General features: G+C 39.6%; 2 protein-coding genes across 2 annotated transcripts; one reads left to right on the plus strand and one right to left on the minus strand.

Moving 5' to 3' along the window:
* Positions 1-899: 899 nt before the first annotated feature.
* Positions 900-3,378, minus strand: arl6ip6 (ADP-ribosylation factor-like 6 interacting protein 6). Its single transcript, XM_080052799.1, has 4 exons — positions 2,924-3,378; positions 2,422-2,475; positions 1,947-2,073; positions 900-1,228 (listed from the first exon to the last, which is right to left on the minus strand). Exons 1-4 carry the CDS (start codon positions 3,180-3,182, stop codon positions 1,135-1,137), a joined length of 534 nt encoding a protein of 177 aa, XP_079908925.1. The 5' UTR covers positions 3,183-3,378; the 3' UTR covers positions 900-1,134.
* A 525-nt stretch (positions 3,379-3,903) lies between these two features.
* Positions 3,904-19,865, plus strand: arhgap1 (Rho GTPase activating protein 1). The gene is made up of 13 exons (XM_080052926.1): positions 3,904-3,992; positions 13,244-13,491; positions 13,766-13,864; positions 14,248-14,335; positions 14,980-15,111; positions 15,434-15,520; positions 16,103-16,201; positions 16,670-16,777; positions 17,191-17,267; positions 17,720-17,797; positions 18,424-18,552; positions 18,812-18,915; positions 19,450-19,865. The coding sequence occupies exons 2-13, from the start codon at positions 13,368-13,370 to the stop codon at positions 19,615-19,617; spliced, it is 1,293 nt and encodes a 430-aa protein (XP_079909052.1). The 5' UTR covers positions 3,904-3,992; positions 13,244-13,367; the 3' UTR covers positions 19,618-19,865.
* Positions 19,866-19,875: the final 10 nt, after the last annotated feature.

A 19,875-nucleotide genomic window follows, 5' to 3' on the forward strand; every position in this document is an offset into this window, starting at 1 on the left:
TCACTTCTTAATTGAAGGTAAGGGTCTGTAGAACAATGTGTGTTCAAGTGTCAAGAAACCAGACCACATATTTAATTTTATTGCCCTTCTTGCAAAATGGCCGCAATCTAAATAATGCATTTTTGAAGGTCTTACTTCAGGCACAAAAAAGATTTGGTCTGGAACCAAAATTGTCCTATAGACCCTTAGAAGTGTAAACGAAACTTTCACATCAATTTGAAATGAAAACGACAAATTACCCATACACAACCCCCCGCCCCCACACACACACACACACACACACTATGAGTGTTTACGTGTCACATGGTTTGATTTTTATCCAAGTTGGATGAAACACATTATTTGCTACTATTAAGACTAGTGTTTTCACTCTTTAAAAGAGGTGATATGTAGATAGAATTTGACTGTGAAACTGTGCCTCTAATATTTTTCCCATGGAGATTTCTATGTATGTATGTCTGTTAGTATGTAAATGTAAGTGTGTTAATATAGTGTATTGTATGAGAGATAGACATTGTGTGACTGTGTTAATTTCAGAATTCCATAAAATCTTTTGCACTATTTTTTTGTTGACTTGGTCTTACTTGAACTCCTGCGTTCATTTTTTGAGATTGGATGGTACTACAAAACAGACTGAATTTCAGTGAGTGACATACAAAATGTGTGTATATGTGAAACAAATTTTAAAAGAGTCATGGATTTTCATCAGTTTTTCTTTTTGTTATTTTGAAATTTGGATTTTGGCATGAAGAGAGTAAACAGATGATTTAAAACCAGAGTGATGACAAAAGCGGTTATTGCCACTTGAATACCTGAATACTTATCTTCTAAATTGTTATACTTAAATGCAGTAAACAATACATACAGACAGTACAAGGTGTTCTGATGGTAATATCACTTTATTTTCACATAAAAAAAATAAAAATACTATTTATCATTGTGAATGTTCCCTTTTTAAAGACATAACTCTCTACATGTAGCAAACTTCCATTCCACTTTCAGTTTAACCAGAATTGAAAAGTTGAAAATAATCTATATTCTGTATAGTAAATAAGTTTTTTTTAAAGCAAGAGTTTAGACAGATAACGCCTGTGTGTAGGTGTAGGTGTGTGTGTGTGTGTGTGTGTGTGTGTGTCAGGTGAGGCTCCATACGACGGTAAGCACGGCCATGATGCCGTTGAGAACAGCTACACCGTAACCCATGTGGAAACTTTGGCCGTATACAACTCTAGAAGAAAAACAAACAGATTGTAGTTTTTAACACATTGGTTTAGCAGTCTGATAGTGAGGTCACAGGTTACATTGGACTACAATATGTAATAATCATCAGCTAGGGGGCTCACGATCAATACAATAACCAAAGACAGAGTCCATGGCTCATGAAACCAGCTTCGGCAATAATATACACAGCGGCGGGCAAGGCATAATAACGGTGCGTTACTTTATTAGAATGTCTCTTTAGTATGAAAATGTATGGAAACATTTGTGATGTTTTTAGTACACAACTCAACAATATACAGCGACATTGGTTATGTCATAGTGTGAAGTTTTAATCCAATATCAATATACTGTATATTCACCTTTAAAGGAATACTTCACCCATACAGAACCGGTGTTCTATCATTATAACATCGCTATTATAATATATAATGAATGAGGTTTTTCTTCCCTCGGTCTTTCCTCAGTCTTCCCTTGGCCCAGCTGACCTGTTAATCCTAACCCCTAACATTTACATTTTGTGGCATCACACATGGTAAAATGTAGGGTTTGACAGTGAGACCATAAAACACTCTTTCTGCCTTTTCTCAGGCTAGGATGAACCGATTTCAAAAAATTTGCACATTTATACTACATAGGATCTCAGAGTTCAATACACCTTGATATTCCCACTGGTGAAGTAGGTCTTTAAGGACTTCTCCTATTTACAATAAGGTCCCGTGTGTTACCTGAAGTGCGCTAGTGTTAGCAGTGATGCCGTGCCGGGCTTGTGTGAGTCGATGTAGGTCAGAGTCCATGAGAAGACCGTGCAGATGAATCCAGCTATTAAAGACAGCACCAAGATACTCCAGAAACCTACACACACACACACACACACACACACACACACACACACACACACACACACACACACACACACACACACACACACACACACACACACACACACACACACACACACACACACACACACACACACACACAGAACATGTGTTTTGATAACCCATTTAACATTTTCACACAAATGTGTTCTTCTTTTTATTCTTGTTTTTAGGCTAGACGGATATCTTAAAGTTTGGGGCAGATTTTTATCATATTTTTACAAAAAAATGTCACTGGAATGATAGCAGAAGTATTTTGTCTCTCTATTTACCTTGGGGGAATTATTTGCTACCTATTGGCCTGTAAAATATTGATACTCACCCAACATCCTGTGTTCAGTCCCATCTTCTGCTTTCACTCTCTCTGCCCGAAGCTCTGGAACAACATATTGATTTTATAGGTTGATTTGTTCATATGCAGAATCAGTTATCATAGCCTATACCAAACTTAAATCTGCTCCTTTGTAAAAATCCTTAAAATATATAATACATTTTAATGGAAAATTCTGCACTTATATTTTTTGTAGCTCCATTTTTCTCAGTGACAAGAGTGACAAACAACTTTGGATCATTTATAAACCGGTTATAGGAGGGTTTACTATTTTCTATTACAATGTACTTGCAACAGTGAAGATCATAGACTGTATACAATAGATGGGTGCGAGACAGACGCATCCCTAGCCTTAATGACAAGGTTGTGTGTGTGTGTGTGTGTGTGTGTGTGTGTGTGTGTGTGTGTGTGTGTGTGTGTGTGTGTGTGTGTGTGTGTGTGTACCATGGACCTATTAAAGTATAAGAGGTATGCTATGTACACTCTTGCTCACCTTTGAGTATCGGGTAGACGAGGGCGCAGAAACAACCAGCGGAGGCCACAGCCACTGCAGAGCACAGCGCTGACAGCAGGACCACGGACCATCGTTTGGGGCCGTTCCGTACCACCGTGACCCCCCCACCATCACCGCTTCCCTCCCCCGAAATGAGTCTCTCTGTCCCGGGGAAGGATTCAGTGTGTTCCGTCAAATCTGTCAGATCCTCCGACGAATATGTGCGAAGGAAACGTTCTCTAGTCGCACTCGTCTGCATTCTGGTGGTGGTGCACCTGGAAGTATGAACTTTCGGATTACGTAGCTAACTAGAAACTGCTTTTTATAGAGTTGTTTCTCAGTTAAACTGCAGAGTAGGCTATAAACTGTCCGTTTTATGGTTGTATTCATAGGACTGTGTACATAAAAAGTTGTAGGCTGTCAGGACCTGTTGTAGCCTAGATAGGTTTTCCTCTTCGAAGTTGTTTCCGTTGCACTTCCGCACACAAGATTGTCCCTCTTGCTGTTCCGTCAGTGGAGTTCTTATGTTTCACTCATTTGTAGTTAACCATCAGTTGTTAATGGGACACTTTTTTTTTTGTAACACCGATCTTACCAATAATAACATTCCACTACAGCCAGAAAGTCAGACGCAAATTGACACTATTGTAAATATGAATACAAAAAAATTATTCCATCTGTCAGGGAACTTTTAAATAGTTTAGAATAACAGGCAATTCGTTTTTAAATTCTGAAAACTAATTTCAGCTCGCTACGGCTATTGTCATACAGAATAATCAGAAGAAAAATGCATGAACAATCACCAAAAATGAAAAGATTGGTGTGTGTGTGTGTGTGTGTGTGTGTGTGTGTGTGTGACCACGAGAGGGCGCATGTACACATCATAAGTACTTTTATTTTGATACAGTTTCAGTTCGACATACACAGAAATGCGTGCTCTTATTTCGAAAATACTAAATCGGAAGAGGTGTTGACGCATATTTGTCGCTGTCAACACCACTGTTCAAGTCTACGGTGACTGCAGATAGACGCCAACGAAGCCTCATCGCAAAGAAACGTCACCATTACGGTAAATACAATAAGCATTTCAATATTAATTTGCTATAACTTTACTAATCATGTTGTATGTAAGTCAGTGAGCAAGGCAGGAGCAACAGCTAGCGCGCGAGGCTTTTTCGTTTGTGTTCGTGCGTTCAGTGTCTTGGGGCTAATTTGTTGTGTTGATAACATTGATTTGATAACGTGAAATATGCTAATATGGTTTAGCTATTGTCTATTTTAATCTTTGTCAATTAATTTCCTCAAAGCATAGCAACCGTTCATATGCAACGTCAGTGTTTCCGTGTGAGGACATATTGCCAAATGAGCCATAACATCTTTGCTAAGGGCAGTTTGCTAATGTGTTTTAGCTGTGTAAAATTTCTCAGCTTGGGTTGCTAAATAAACCCTTTATAGAGTGGTATTTTAAAAGCCAAAGTTATCCAACTATATATGTTTATCTTTAAGCTGAAATTGTGTGTAAAAGTACAATAAGGAAGATACCTGCCTATTCACTTGTTGCGTCTTTTATCAGCATATCATATCAATAGCTACATTGTTAGCTCCTGTTTGTAGATATTGAAATAGCCCAAATTCCACTTTAATATCTTTGTGTCTTTAGTGAGCTCTTGATATCTTGTCTGTTGCATATTTTTCATCGTATCTAATTTCAGGTCTAAATGTGTCCGCATACTTGAAATGCCTCACATACTTGTTACATGTATTTTTTTTTATTGTATAGTGACTGACAGTCTGACTATGTTAAAAATAGAATAGACTAGAATAGAATAGAATACATCTTTGTTATCCAACTGAACCAGACATAAAATAATGCTTTTAATTTAAAGGGTCTAAAAACTACAATATTTATCTTAAATATTCAACAAAAAAGTTAAGCAGACATACAACGTTATATTCGGGCTTTCATCTTATTGGTCACTTGTTGAGTTAATTATACTGATTGCACTTGGAATGAATTATTCTTATTATGCTTATGACAAATACAGCTTTAACGTGTGATAACCTATTATGTCCAATAGTATCAATGAGCATTTGTATGCCAATTTAACTGCATATGTTAGTGTAATGGAATGAATGAATTACTTATTTATTATCTATTTTATTGAGTCCGGACCTTGAGTGCACCTGATATGTTTGTTGTATTGTTTTGAACAATAACAATTTAAAAAAAATCTTATCTTATCTGAAAGATTTTGAAGTTAAAAAAAACACAGTAGGTTTAGAGTGGCATTGTGGTGGGTGTTGACGTTTTTATTGCTGCAGTCATCTTGTCAGTCAGCTCTCCTTTGTCAGCTGTGTGTGTGTGTGTGTGTGTGTGTGTGTGTGTGTGTGTGTGTGTGTGTGTGTGTGTGTGTGTGTGTGTGTGTGTGTGTGTACTGTGTGTGTGTACTGTGTGTGTGTACTGTGTGTGTGTACTGTGTGTGTGTGTGTGTACTGTGTGTGTGTACTGTGTGTGTGTACTGTGTGTGTGTTTGTTTGACGTGACATTTTCCACTGGTTCTTTCATAGCCAGTGAAATGCTTAGGCTACGTGAAAACTGTGACCAGCCATGTTTATCAGGAAAGGCACTATTCACTTATGCCTCGTTTCCACCGAGTAGAGCGGGTCGGATCGGAGCGGCTCAGAGCGGGACAGCTCACTTTTAAGAATCTCGGTGTTGTTTCCACCGCCGACCCTACCCTTACTGGTAGGGCGGGGTTTAGGCTGGACTGCGATAGCCGACGCCAGAATGTGGGTCAAACTATCGGGCTGTGGGAACAACTGTGGTCAAGCCAGCGGTCTCTTGTTTTTGCTTGGTCAAACCAGCCGCTTCTTTATTTATTCCCCCCGTGTTGTGAGCACAGAGACGGCTCGGTGCAACTGATAGAGACAGTGAGCGAACAGCACTGGCTGCGGCAGCTACGTGACATCGTAGCAGTGGGACACAGTGTAGCCAACTGATTCATTTAATGACGAGGAAAAACACCACACAATAAACAGTGCCGCGCTCACATTTTCGCCAAAACTCTCTTCACTCTAGCCGAGGTGACTACAAACGGCGGAGATGATTCAAACCAGCCGCTTCTTTATGTATTCCCCCCGTGTTGTTGTGAGCGTGTATTTTACTACTATCTATGGCGTAAACACACAGAGACCGCTCGGCGCAACTCATAGAGACAGTGAGCGAACAGTGCTGGCTGCAGCAGCTACGTGACTATGGGACACAGTGTAACCAACTGATTAATTTATTGACGAGGAAAAACACCACACAATAAACAGAGCTGTGCTCACATTTTCGCCAAAACACAAGACTCTCTTCACTCTTGCCGAGATCTACACATGGCGGAAATGATTCTTTCGACCAATCAAATGACGGCAGTGTGTAGCTCCGCCTTCTCATGCATTTTCGGCCCGCTTTCAGGCCGCTAGTACCCCTACGGAGGAGTACTGAGATCGGGAGCGGCTCAGAGCGGTTAGGTGCGCTTAAACCGTACCCTACCCAACTTTTGGCAAATGAAAAGCCAAACTACCCGGACCGAACCGCTCCGACCCGACCCGCTCTACTCGGTGGAAACGAGGCATTAAAGGTTAGAAGCAGGTTTGCAACAGGGAAGCTTCAAGATGTTATGGTGAAAATACTAATAGAACAATGCTTTTTTTTTTAAAGATTATTTTTTGGGGCATTTTTGCTTCTTTATTAGGCAGTTTGTAGAGACAGAGATGAAATGGGTTAGAGAGAGGAGAATGACATGCAGAGAACGACCCAGGCTGGATTTTAACCCGGGTCTGCTGTGAAGAGGACAGAGACTCTACGAGCGCCCCCATGAACACTGCTTTTTAAACAACCAAATATTAAATAAAGGATTAAGAAATAAATCCCCTATCCATTCACCATCCAGTGAGTATGGATGGCCTTAATAGTAAACTCACTGTAACAAAAGAAACATTAAAAACGCCACCACTAACTAGATCTGCAGAAATAGTGAGAAAACGGTGAGAGAAATAATACTCCCATATTGCACTTTAAAGGGCTACTTCTAACCCTACATTTCTCTTTCTGTGACATCACAGAAAGAGAAATGTAGGGTTAGACAGTGAGACCATAAAACACTCTTTCTGCCTTTTCTCAGGCTAGGATGATCCGATTTCAATTTTTTTTGCACATTTATACTTCATAGGATCTCCGAGTTCAATACACCTTCATATTCCAACGGGTGAAGTAGGCCTTTAAGCATATAGTCACAGGCTGATTGACGAACACAAAACACAGACTTTGAATTCTTCTCCTAGACCTTCAAGATACAGCAGGGAGAACATCAGGTTTACAGCGAGAATATCAACTGAAGGCTGCCAGGGGGGGTCACTCTGTCCCCGAAATCCTCAATTAGATCAGATTTTCGATTTTAGGTCACAATTAGATTTGATTCTTGATTTCAAAAGATGGTCTACATGGTGTCATGATGAGTTATAAAATCTCCATTATTCTTTGTATAATTTGCAACGTACCACACTAAAGCCTTATTGTCAAATTTCAATAATTTATCTACAATATCAATGTAACAATAACTTATTTCACCAGTTCAGGAAATAACATTTAAACAAATGAAAGAATAGATGTCATAGAGGGAACCTGTAGTTTAGTTTAGTTTAGTTTAGTTTATTTGTTTATAGTTTCGTGGACAGTCCCCTTTGAGAAGGAGCAGCTTTAGCCTATTTGGCTAATTTCCAGCTGTAGTCCCCGGCCAGTTGTCAGTAGGCAACCTACAATACATAACAGTAAAAAAATTAAAAAAATACATTACATTTATAATTACAGCAGGCCTGAGCAAGAAGGGGAAAAAGACAAACAAACATATTGCACACAGTTGGAGCAAGAACAAACAGGCAAGCACAGATGATGGCAAAGATATCAAGGCAGTTCATGCAACAACAACACAAACACACAGGAGACAAGGGAAAATAGGCCACAAAGATCACATTGAAAGTACATAGGGCAGAACATGCAGGCAGGTAGCAGAGATGGAGCGGCAGCAACAATGACACATCAAACACACACATCACGTCTGACGACCCTAGTGACCCTGCAGTGTGTAATGTCCTTTGCCTGTGTGGACACGTTCATGTATCCGTGCATGCTACACGTGCACAGCCAAGCTTGCAAACTGACTGAGGGAACGCAAAATACCTTGGTAACAAAGTAATAATAATAATAATACATTTTATTTAAAGGCGCCTTTCACGACTTTCAAGGACACCGTACAATCAGATGAATATACAGTACAATCAATTTAATTAAGTAAGGGGGAGGGGGGTTCACGTTCGGTGGATTTTCAGCACTGGATTGACAATGTTTCAGCAGTTGCCATGGTGTCATTTTGACTGCAGCTGTAACTAGGAAGTATTAGCTACAACATGCTGCTGTATGTCGGTTTCTCCAATTCTTCCCTTCGTCGATTCTATCTCCCATTTCGTTTGTCGAAATTGTGACGTCAATTCGATACATTTTCGGCTTTACGATCAAGATTGTGACACCCCTAAATGTTACCATGTGGCGAAGTCAACATGTCACATATCTGACTGTGTCTTTGAGATCTCAGAGGGACACATAAGTCAGGAAGGAAGGTTTCAATAATCAAACCAAACATCTATCGGCGTTTTGCCTTTTTAAGTCATGCAGCCTGGACCCGTTTGAAGGAGAGTGGTGTTGAGTGATAACAGCACTGCATTTCATGTGCTGAACGGGAACTGAATGATTCTGAGGATTTTTAGCTGCAGTACAGTAACTCCCCCTACCACACACACACACACACACACACACACACACACACACAGACACACACACACACACACACACACACACACACACACACAGACACACACACACACACACACACCCGAGGACACTTGACTAAGCCGCTTTCCTCTGCAGTTCTGCGATAGAGAGGAGAATGTAAGGGGGGTAGGGTGCTGCAGTTACTACAGCTGGATCCTTCTGTAAAATGCTGTGTGTGTTTGTGGGTGGGTGGGTGTGCGTGCGTGCGTGTGTGTGTGTGTGTGTGTGTGTGTGTGTGTGTGTAGGGCTGTATTGGAGAAAGATCCTCAAACATTTGACTCACAGGATTTGTGGATGGACACAATACCAGATGCTGCACTGCTGCATCCAGTATTGTCTAGCCAAAAAATCTCATAATTGACCAGTGCTTGAAAAATTCAGTTTTTCCCTGACTTGCCTCTGTTAAAAGATGGCCCCTTGTCTTGTCTCTGATAGCTTGTCTTGTCCCACACACAATGGTGTTTTTGTCATGTCTCTCAATGTTTTGTCATGTACCGCATCACTTAATAATAAAAAAGATGGCCCCTTTGTCAGATGCAAATGTTCTCAGATAATTCATCTTTCTCTATCGTCCACTGACTCCTGGTCTACAGCCTAAGACCTCGTCACAGTGGTTGTTGCCGTGAGCGATTTTTGCGGTGGTGTTTACAGTCATATGACTCACTGTCCGATCTCGGGTCACATGACGACACACTTCAGCTAATGTTGCACCGTGAGAATGTGGATGAAATGAAAAGCTAGTATGTTGCATTTTTGAGTAAAGATCCTAACTGTTAAGTTCTCTTTCAGACCTATCGTTTGCTCTGGTGTGAAACAGGAAATAAATATAATATTAATACATATTTTAATAAATATATAAATAAATAAAATATATATAGGCTATAGATATAAATAATATATATCATTTATATATAAATGGAAAAAAAAATCTGAATTGGCAAACAATTGACAGCTTTAACGAGCCTAAAATATTGACTGTTTGATTTTTGCGGTGCATTTAAATTTTAGGTTTGTTTACGGTTAATTGACATTATGCAGTTTTTTTAATTTCTCAGGTGGAGGCTTCAAATACTGGGCTTTTCTAGTTTCTACTAGTTTACTAGTGTTGGGCCATAAACACAAACCAGTTGCTCCCGAAAAAATGACAGTGCTGCTTCATTGTGTAAATAGCATCTTAAATATAAGTAAATTACATGGCGTGATTGTGTTTGTTTCCTTCGTTTGGAACATAGGTTGTATTGAGTTACATTGTGATGTGTTCAAGCGCTGTTCATAAAAAAAAAATTAATCGGCGAAGGTAACGTCATCGTGATTAGTTCAATGTAATCCTGTAAAATGTAGTGTTAGGCCAGAAACTAAAACAAATAGTCTACTGTTGAAGTAGAATTTAGGTTTTATCCCGAAGGTAATACCAAGTAGAATTTGGGGAAGTTTTCAAGGTATCAAAAATGCGATACAGTCACTGCCCAACTCTATGCTACAAATTGCTTCAGTGTTATTGCTGGCAATTAAAAATAATTGGTTGCAATCCCACATAATAGCCTGAACTAGTCATCAAGTCTTATCCAGCATATAAATAGCGTCTTATAAAATGGAATGGGCTTTTTTCCTGTTTACTTCAGATAGCCTCAAATTCTACTGGTGTGACTTTTTACTCTTTTACTAGCTCAACACATTTTTTCGTTTTTCAGCAACTAAGCAAATAAAAAAGAGGAAACCGTTATTGTCCACATCATATAAAGCATTGTCCATTGTTCTGTTGATAGCTTTTCATTGGGTGCAAAAATATGCCGACGTGTGTGTGTGTGTGCGTGTGTGTGTGTGTGTGTGTGTGTGTGCGTGTGCGCGTGTGCCAGCTGCAATAGGCTGACTGCGTATGTTGGTTAGTTGCTATATTTATTTAAAGCAACATGCTGTCAGCAAGCATAACATCAAACAGTGGAGAGAGGACAGAAGCCCTGCGTGCGTCTGTGTGTGTGTGTGTGTGTGTGTGTGTGTGTGTGTGTGTGTGTGTGTGTGTGTGTGTGTGTGTGTGTGTGTGTGTGTGTGTGTGTGTGTGTGTGTGTGTGTGTGTGTGTGTGTGTGTGTGTGTGTGTGTGTGTGTGTGTGTGTGTGTGTGTGTGTGTGTGTGTGTGTGTGTGTGTGTGTGTGTGTGTGTGTGTGTGTGTGTGTGTGTGTGTGTGTGTGTGTGTGTGTGTGTGTGTGGGCGCTTTTGACCATCGTAGTGAGGTCATTTTGCCTGGTCCTCACTTCTTAAAAGGGCTGTTTGAGGTTTAACAGTAGGTTTCAGGTATGAATTAGGTTTATGTTAGGGTTAGTGTAAGGGTTGGGGTTAGGCATTTAGTTAGGATGGTTAGGATGTGGGTAAGGGGCTACAGAATGCTTTATGTCCTCATGAGTGTCCTCATAAGTATAGATGTACGAGAGAGAGTGTGTGTGTGTAACTGTGTGTGCACGCGCATGTGTGTGTAACTGTGTGTGGCATGGGGTAAATTAAGTGGGGGTTGGGTTGGGATTAAACATAGGAAATGTGAGTATGATCGGGCAGAGAGTTAATGTGTGAACACTGGAATAGATCTTTGCGCTCTGTCGAAGCCGCTGCAGGGAGTGTGTGAGCGGGAAATGTTTCAGTAGAATAATTTCAGCAGCAGATAAGGGCTGTGCATTCACCCCTTACTAAGAAGAGCTGCTCATATAGTCAGGCTTATTTTTCATTTCATTTTCCTTTTATTTAGCCTCAAAAGATCAATTGAGGGGTGACCTTCTTTCACAATGATGTCGAGATTACAAATACACAATATACAATACAAATACACAACAAGCTGACAAAGAGACAAAAACAATTAAAACATTCAGATCAATTGAATAAAACAGAACAATATCCTAATTAAAACAGTTACAAGTGGAGTGGGACTGATTCAAAATAATATGTTTAAATCGGTTAACAGTTATGAGTGTATTTATTTTAATTTGATGTTGTAGGTGGTTCAAGGAGTCAGGGGCACTGTGGCTAAAAGCAGTTTTATTATATGGGTTAATTACTAACTGGATAGAAAGATGGCGTCATGCTTTACAGGAAATGCCAAACCAAAGTGTTGCTCATGTGGCTTTTCAAGACTTCCCCTTTGAAAATATGAAAAAATAAATTATCTCGCACTGATGTTTTCTGTCACTGTTGTCATGGCATTTTGATATTATCTGCAATATTTTTCTGTGTCTAGATTTATATCATTACATTTTCATTTTAGTTCAATTTTGTTTCTCATTTTTTAACTTGTTTAAATTGTAGAATTATATTTGATCAACTGCGTATCAGCCATATTTTTTTGTCATTAGCAAAGTAATGCATCTCTCTCTCTCTCTCTCTCTCTCTCTCTCTCTCTCTCTCTCTCTGTCTCTCTCTCTCTCTCTCTCTCTCTCTCTCTCTCTCTCTCTCTCTCTCTCTCTCTCGTTTACTTTTGGCCGTGGGAAGTGTTCACCTGGAGCCTATTGCGAGGTGTTTGCTCTATTCAAAGAGATTGTTTAGCTCTTCAACCTGCAGTGTAGGGCCCGACCGATATGGATTTTTTTGGGGGCGAATGCAGATTCCAATATTAGGGAGTTTAACACAAATGTTCCCATTAACCAATATATTTCAATTATCCTATCTGAAGAATATCAATTTAAGGCAAAACATCTTACTGTTTACAAATACTTTTACTGTCAAAAAGTAGTACAGGAACATTTATTTATTGTGATATTCATTGGCTCAATTATTGTTTTACAAATATTTATAAAGTTACATGGGAAAATCAGTGATTTGCCATTTTTCTTTGATTGTTTTGTCAATTAATATTACAACCATTCAAAATTCACCACGTTATTATGACGCTTGAGACGCAAGATAGTCTGCACATGTACGATGATTAAATCTGTGACATCTTTAAACTGTTGCCCTGGGCTAACTAAACCGCACCCCACTTACTCATCACATATTTACACTCTACGCTCAGTGTTAGGGCTCGGGTAATGAAGGGACATGTCACCCAAGGGTGGGGCTCACTGATGTGCTTTTAACAGTGTTTGGACAGTGGAAGAGGATGCATCATACACACACTACTAGTTGGGGTGTACATTAATTTGTGTTTTGCAATATTTTCAGATATGTTAAATTAAATATGCAATTTGGCATTATCTTAAGCTGATCTCGGTTGACGTTGGTGATTCAGTACATAGGGACAAAGACAATCATTTACTAACCACACTGCTACAACTTGCTGTTTTGTCCAGCTAATAGTCTAGATATGAATTATATAAAAGCAGCAAATTCTGAAACCTTAAACCACTTTTTCAATTTCTATCATTGATTATGAAAATTATTCTTGTTTAATGATGTCAGTGGTAAGCAGTCGAAGCAGCAGTTTTTTTAAATCCAACTGACCTCAAATTTTTTCCTCCATCTCTTTCAGGACTTTTGCTGCTACTCCGTGGAAATCGCAGCTCTGTGTGTGTGTACCTGAGACATCCCTATACAGCGTGTGTGTGTGTGTGAGTGAGTGTGTGTGTTAGCGGGGCCATCCTGCAGTGTTCAGCATGTCTTCAGAGCTGCTGGTTGATTTGGGTGAGGACCCGGCGACCGCTCAGTTGGGACAGTTAAAGCTCGCGACCCTAGAAGACCAACAGTGGCCCGCTGATGATGCTACGCTCAGCAAGTCAGGTAAGGGAGATTTTTTATTTTTTTTGGGTGGGGGGCACTTTTGCTTTTGACAGTTTTGGAGAGACAGAGGTGAAATGGGGCTCAGTCCTCTTCACAGCAGACCCGGGTTAGAATCCAGCCCGGGTTGTTCTCTGCATGTCATTCCCCTCTCTGCCCCATTTCATCTCTGTTTCTCCACCAAAACAACTGTCAAATAAAGCAAAAATAAAGGCCAAAAATAATTTAAAAAAAAATGGAATAATAATCTTCTTCTTTTGTTTTTCTTATGTTTCAGCGACAGAAATGTCCCAACAGTTCGATGCGGACTCTCCCCACCTGCCCTGGGACCATCCCTACTATGACATCGCCCGACACCAGATCATTGAAGTGGCAGGTCAGTCAGTCTGTCTCGTCTCCAGGGTGCAATTTGTCGTAAGAATCAGCGGGGGGATGTGAGGAGGGGGGGATGAGGGGGCTGATTTTGACACTCACTCTAACCACTACACCTTGAGTGCCCCTGGATATAACTTTCTGGATAGTAGCAAATGTTTTACACAGTTAAATGTATGTATGTTGATAAAGGTAATGTTGTTGATTCCCTGCCTGTGTGTGTGTGTGTGTGTGTGTGTGTGTGTGTGTGTGTGTGTGTGTGTGTGTGTGTGTGTGTGTGTGTGTGTGTGTGTGTGTGTGTGTGTGTGTGTGTGTGTGTGTGTGTGTGTGTGTGTGTGTGTGTGTGTGTGTGTGTGTGTGTGTGTGTGTGTGTGTGTGTGTCTGTAGGTGATGATAACTTTGGCAGGAAGGTGATCGTGTTTAACTCCTGCAGGATGCCTCCACACCATGAACTGGACCATCACAAACTGCTCATGTAAGAACCAATCGATTCTGGAGAACGCTTGTTGTCAAAATCACTTGTGGTCAAAATCAGTGAATATCTCCTCACAATCGGCTACTTGTCCGTACTGTGTGCTCTTAAAAACAATCTGGTGGTATTGCAGTACACAGCCTAGGCTCTGTAAACTGGTGTGTTAACAAAGAGGGCCCACTGTAGCTAGTAACATGCTTGTTTACAGAGCCTATAGGCTTTGTATTGACACTGGATTTTTTTTTTCAGTGCAACATTTACTTTTGAGACTAAAACAAAATATCTCATAATGTCAAAAGTAGGTTTTCACAACGTTTGCTTAAAGGTGATCAGAGGATCTTTCAGTTTGTGTTAATTCTTGCAGCCACTTTGGACAAAAGCAGTAGTGTTTTTTTACTACACCAGCTGTTGTTCCTGGGTGAGCGTACCCATGACAAAGGCATTAAGAAAAACTATATAAAAATAGCATTCTTTGCACTTATGGTCTCGTTTGCTGTTACATGTAATTTATGATCATCAGAGGAAAATTTTTAAATATTTAGATATATTTAAAAGTTCCTCATAGCACCTCATAGACATTCTTGTTCACTAAAGTATATACATCCCTTTGTAATTGGCCTTTTTTATTGTCTTATTGTATTTTGCAGGTATCTTAAAGGAACTCTGGACCAGTATGTTGAAAGTGACTACACTCTGATATATTTCCATCACGGACTGACCAGTGAAAACAAACCGTCGCTCGGTTGGCTACGAGACGCCTACCGGGAGTTTGACAGAAAGTAAGCTCATGTTCATACACAGGCTTTATTCACCCTTAAGTGTGTAATATGGGAGTATTCAAGCGACATCTAGTGGGGAGATTGTAGATTGGCGACGCTCTGTCTCTGCAGAGGTCCTGTCTTTAACATATTTCCATAATCCTAACCCTGACATGTTGGAACATAGGATAGATTTGCCTTTTATTTATTTATTTTTTCTATTATTTTTTGTTATGGTGCAGGTGTGTGTTTGTTTGTGTGTGTCGTAAAAAAAAAGAACCACTGCAATAAATATATTATGAAAAAAAACAAAACACTGACATGTTTGTGTGTTTGTTTTCAGGTACAAGAAGAACATCAAAGCTCTGTACATTGTTCATCCCACAATGTTTATCAAGACTCTGCTGATCCTCTTCAAACCAATCATCAGGTTATTACTCTTAAGTTAACTTATTGTCCATGTGTTTTGATGAATATAAATGATAAAATCACTAACGCATGGCTCTAGCAGCATCTAGTGGCAGCCGTGTGAAACTACAACAACACTGGCAAATTTGTTTATACTGTTTATACAGCTTATACTATTTATTTATTATAACCATTATAGGAATTATCAATAGTAAATATGCTAATTATTTTTCTCAATTATTGGTTTGGTTTAAAATAAATCAAAAATAATGTATTAGTAGTTTATTAGTATTGTTTAGATAGATTACATTTTGTTAAAATATTCAACTTACAAGGGAGAGATTTAAAAGATTACATTTGTGAAAACAGTCACAACTGTATAATTGGATGGTGTTGTGTGTAATTTTCTTTTTAAAAGACAACCGAGTGAAGACAAAAAGTAACAGAATCTAAATATAACTCTATAACTAACTTTCTCTGTCTGTCTGTCTGTCTGTCTGTCTGTCTGTCTGTCTGTCTGTCTGTCTGTCTGTCTGTCTGTCTGTCTGTCTGTCTGTCTGTCTGTCTGTCTGTCTCTCTCTCTCTCTCTCTGTATGTTTTGCAGTTTTAAGTTTGGCCGTAAGATAAACTACGTGAGTTATCTGAGCGAGCTTGAGGACGTGGTAAAATGTGACCAGCTCGTCATTCCCGCCCGCGTCAAAGAGTAAGAAACTGAAATCCACTTTGAAATGATGCACACGTCACTGACTGGATATTTACATTCGATTCTATATTTAATCGGCTGTTGTCATTTAATCTTCTGCATTATGTTTTATCACATTACCACAGAGAAATATGAACACTATAGTACATAGTTTCACTATATACATGAAATGAGTTGGGATTTTGTTTTGACAAAGACCTTTGTAATGTATATACTTGGTTTCTCTTAGCTTCGTTCATTGATCTGTTAAATTCTAACGAAGCTGACAAAATAATTAAGCCAACACGACCTCAGTCCTGTTTTCTTAACCTTTTGTTTTCAACGCTAGAAAAGCATTAACAAAATGTGTATTCATTGTTTATTAAAGTCTTGACTTAGTGTGTTCTTTGGAAAATAACCAAAACAAAACTGAATTCAAGTACCCGATCTAACAGTAAAATTCGATCTAACATTGTGTGTGTTTTTCAGGTACGATAACAAACTGATAGCGGCTCTCAAACCGTCCGCCCAGCCGCCCATGTCCCCCCCTCGCAGCCCCCCCCTCCCCGATCAGGTGTTTGGGGTTCCACTGCAAACGTGAGTCACTAAATGTGTAAAATGTGACAATGAAATGTGCATACGCTTTTTTTCACAGCAAACATTGGTGTTTATAGAATAATTCTATGCGGAAAAGTGTTAAAATTCTCTCCTGCAAAGCTTTCCCGACTCTGGGAATCAGCAATGCTTAATAGAAACACCATGGATTAAATCTTAGTTATCAGAAAAAAACACAAATTGACAATAAAATGCTTTGCAATAAATATATTTTGTTAAATGTTTAAGCTTACGTGTTTCTCGTGTCCCACAAACAGTGCTCTGGAATATAATCACATTTTTCTTCTCACTGCCTACATATTTATATATATATATTTAGGCCTTACACATTATTTATGTAGTGTGTGTGTGTGTGTGTGTGTGTGTGTGTGTGTGTGTGTCTCTCTCTCTCTCAGGCTCAGAGAGAGGAGTCCAGATGATGATTGTGTTCCCGTGGTGATGAGAAACACAATTAACTTCCTGTCAGAACAAGGTAAACCAGTTTCACAAACTTAATTTAATGCAAATTGGGCTAAATTAATCATTCTCTCTGTCTTTTTTTTATTGATTTGTTTGTATCACATACAGAGAAATTCTTATTGTACCATTAAAAACAATCAGTAAAATCAACAATATCAATGTCTAATCTTAAAGAGGACCTATGATACTTTTAGACTTTTAGACAGAGAAGCTCAAAGCAGTGTGTAGAGAGAGACTGCTGTGCTCGCTAGGGTGAGAGGAAGAGTGTCCCGAAAATCTACATGGTTTTTTGTGATGTGATTCGTGTCAGGTTGCTCTATAGCAGTTTTTAACAAGAAATTAAGACCAGAAAAGTAGTATAATAGGAGATCTTTAATGTATTTTATGCCCCTTTAAAGCACTTTGAATGGCCTTGTGTCTGAATTGTGCTATAGAAATGACCTTGCCGTGGCTTTTGTATTTCAGGCTTGGAGATCGAGGGAATCTTCAGACGATCTGCCAACGTGACTCTGGTGAAGGACGTCCAGCTCAGATACAACTCTGGTACTTTTTAGGATCAAACTATTGACATAATACGTTTCAACAACCAGGATTTTTCATGTGAACTGACATCAGAGATCTATAAAATGCCCTTGCAACACACAGCCAGCCAGTTGTGCTAGTTGAAAGTTAGTTAATTTTGAATATTATTGCAAGCGGTTTGAACATTTATTCCATATCCTTGATATCAGACATCAGGTTATAGAACATGACGTTGGTTGAAAAATATTTAAAATCTTATTAATGGCAAATTTGGCAGTGACAGGACATATTTTACGAAACTGACTGATTGAAATCTTTATTATATAATAATGTGAATTGTTTTCTTATCACTAAACATTCAATTTTCATTCATTTTATCTATAGGAACCAGTTTGAAAAGAAACCTTACAAGGTCACAATCGATTTGTGGTTCTGTTGGACTAAAAGGATAGATAGACAGACAGACAGACAGACAGACAGACAGACAGACAGACAGACAGACAGACAGACAGACAGACAGACAGACAGACAGACAGACAGACAGACAGACAGACAGACAGACAGACAGACAGACAGACAGACAGACAGACAGACAGACCGACCGACTGACCGACTGTTTCTTTTCTAATGGCTTGTGTGTTTTGTAGGTGAGAATGTGAGTTTTGGAGAGATGGAGGACGTCCATTTGGCGGCGGTGATTCTGAAGACTTTCCTGCGGGAGCTGCCGGAGCCTCTGCTCACATACCAGCTCTACAACGACATCGTCAACTTCACATGTGCGTTACATTTAAAAAAAAAAAATTCTAAAGATTATTTTTGCCCTTTTTCTTTTATTAGACAGTTTGGAGAGACAGAGATGAAATGCAGCAGACCCGGGTTAGAATCCAGCCCGGGTCCTTCTCTGCATTTCATTCCCCTCTCTGCCCCATTTTATCTCTGTCTCTACAAAACTGTGTAAAAAGAAAAAATACCCAAAAATTATCGTATTTAAAAAAATATATATTTTTATATTTTTGTGTGTTTGGTGTATTGCAGCTGTTCCCGTTGAGAACCAGGTTACAACAATGAAAACCATGTTGGAGACGCTGCCGGAGGAAAACTATGCGGCGCTGAGATATCTCATCACATTCCTGGCACAGGTAAAAAACACACACACACACACACACACACACACACACACACACACACACACACACACACACACACTATATACCTTTTACACAACCTTTTTTTTATCGGAAAGACTTGTTTTTATTAGCAGATGCTCAGAAATACAACACAATCGCAGTTCAAACAATTTGTCCGGTTCCATTCATGCATTTGAAAACGTTATTAACGAAAGTACCTTTTCAAAAATTGGTTAAATCTCAATATAGACAAAGACAACAGGTTAATACTCAGCTAAATTAATATTTTTTAATAATGTTCTGTGTGTGTTTGTGCGTGCGCGTGCTTTCTCTCTCTGTGTGTGTGTGTGTGTGTGTGTGTGTGTGTGTGTGTGTGTGTGTGTGTGTGTGTGTGTGTGTGTGTGTGTGTGTGTGTGTGTGTGTGTGTGTGTGTGTGTGTGTGTGTGTGTGTGTGTGTGTGTGTGTGTGTGTGTGTGTGTGTGTGTGTGTGTGTGTGTGTGTGTGTGCTTTCTTTGTGTGTGTATTTGTGTCTGTTTGCCTGTCCAGGTTTCGGCCAACAGTGAGGTGAATAAGATGACCAACAGTAACCTTGCCGTGGTGTTCGGTCCCAACCTGCTTTGGGGGCGGGACAACGCCATGTCACTCAGCGCCATCGGACCAATCAACAACTTCACCAAAATACTGCTGGACCAACAGCATCTGGTCTTCAACTAAATAGACACACAGACATACACAGACAGATAGATAGGCAGGCAGACAGGCAGGCAGGCACATAGACGGATAGAGAGACAGACAGACAGACAGACAGATACATAGACACACACACACTTGCACTCGCACACTCGCAAGCACGCACACAAGACTCACACACACACACACACACACACACACACACACACACACACACACACACACACACACACACACACACACACACACACACACACACAGACACACACACATTAATTCAAT

This window comes from Ammodytes marinus (assembly GCF_949987685.1).
Source record: "Ammodytes marinus genome assembly, chromosome: 24".
NCBI lineage: Eukaryota > Metazoa > Chordata > Actinopteri > Uranoscopiformes > Ammodytidae > Ammodytes > Ammodytes marinus.

Excerpts from the sequence above, each read along its gene's own strand:
- arl6ip6 (XM_080052799.1), bottom strand. The coding sequence starts at position 3,182 with ATGCAGACGAGTGCGACTAGAGAACGTTTCCTTCGCACATATTCGTCG. Across the intron at positions 2,476-2,923 it reads CGTCTACCCGATACTCAAAG|AGCTTCGGGCAGAGAGAGTG; the intron begins GTGAGCAAGAGT and ends ATGTTGTTCCAG. Across the intron at positions 1,229-1,946 it reads CTAACACTAGCGCACTTCAG|AGTTGTATACGGCCAAAGTT; the intron begins GTAACACACGGG and ends TTTTTCTTCTAG.
- arhgap1 (XM_080052926.1), top strand. The coding sequence starts at position 13,368 with ATGTCTTCAGAGCTGCTGGTTGATTTGGGTGAGGACCCGGCGACCGCT. Across the intron at positions 16,778-17,190 it reads TTTGGGGTTCCACTGCAAAC|GCTCAGAGAGAGGAGTCCAG; the intron begins GTGAGTCACTAA and ends TCTCTCTCTCAG. Across the intron at positions 17,268-17,719 it reads TAACTTCCTGTCAGAACAAG|GCTTGGAGATCGAGGGAATC; the intron begins GTAAACCAGTTT and ends TTTGTATTTCAG.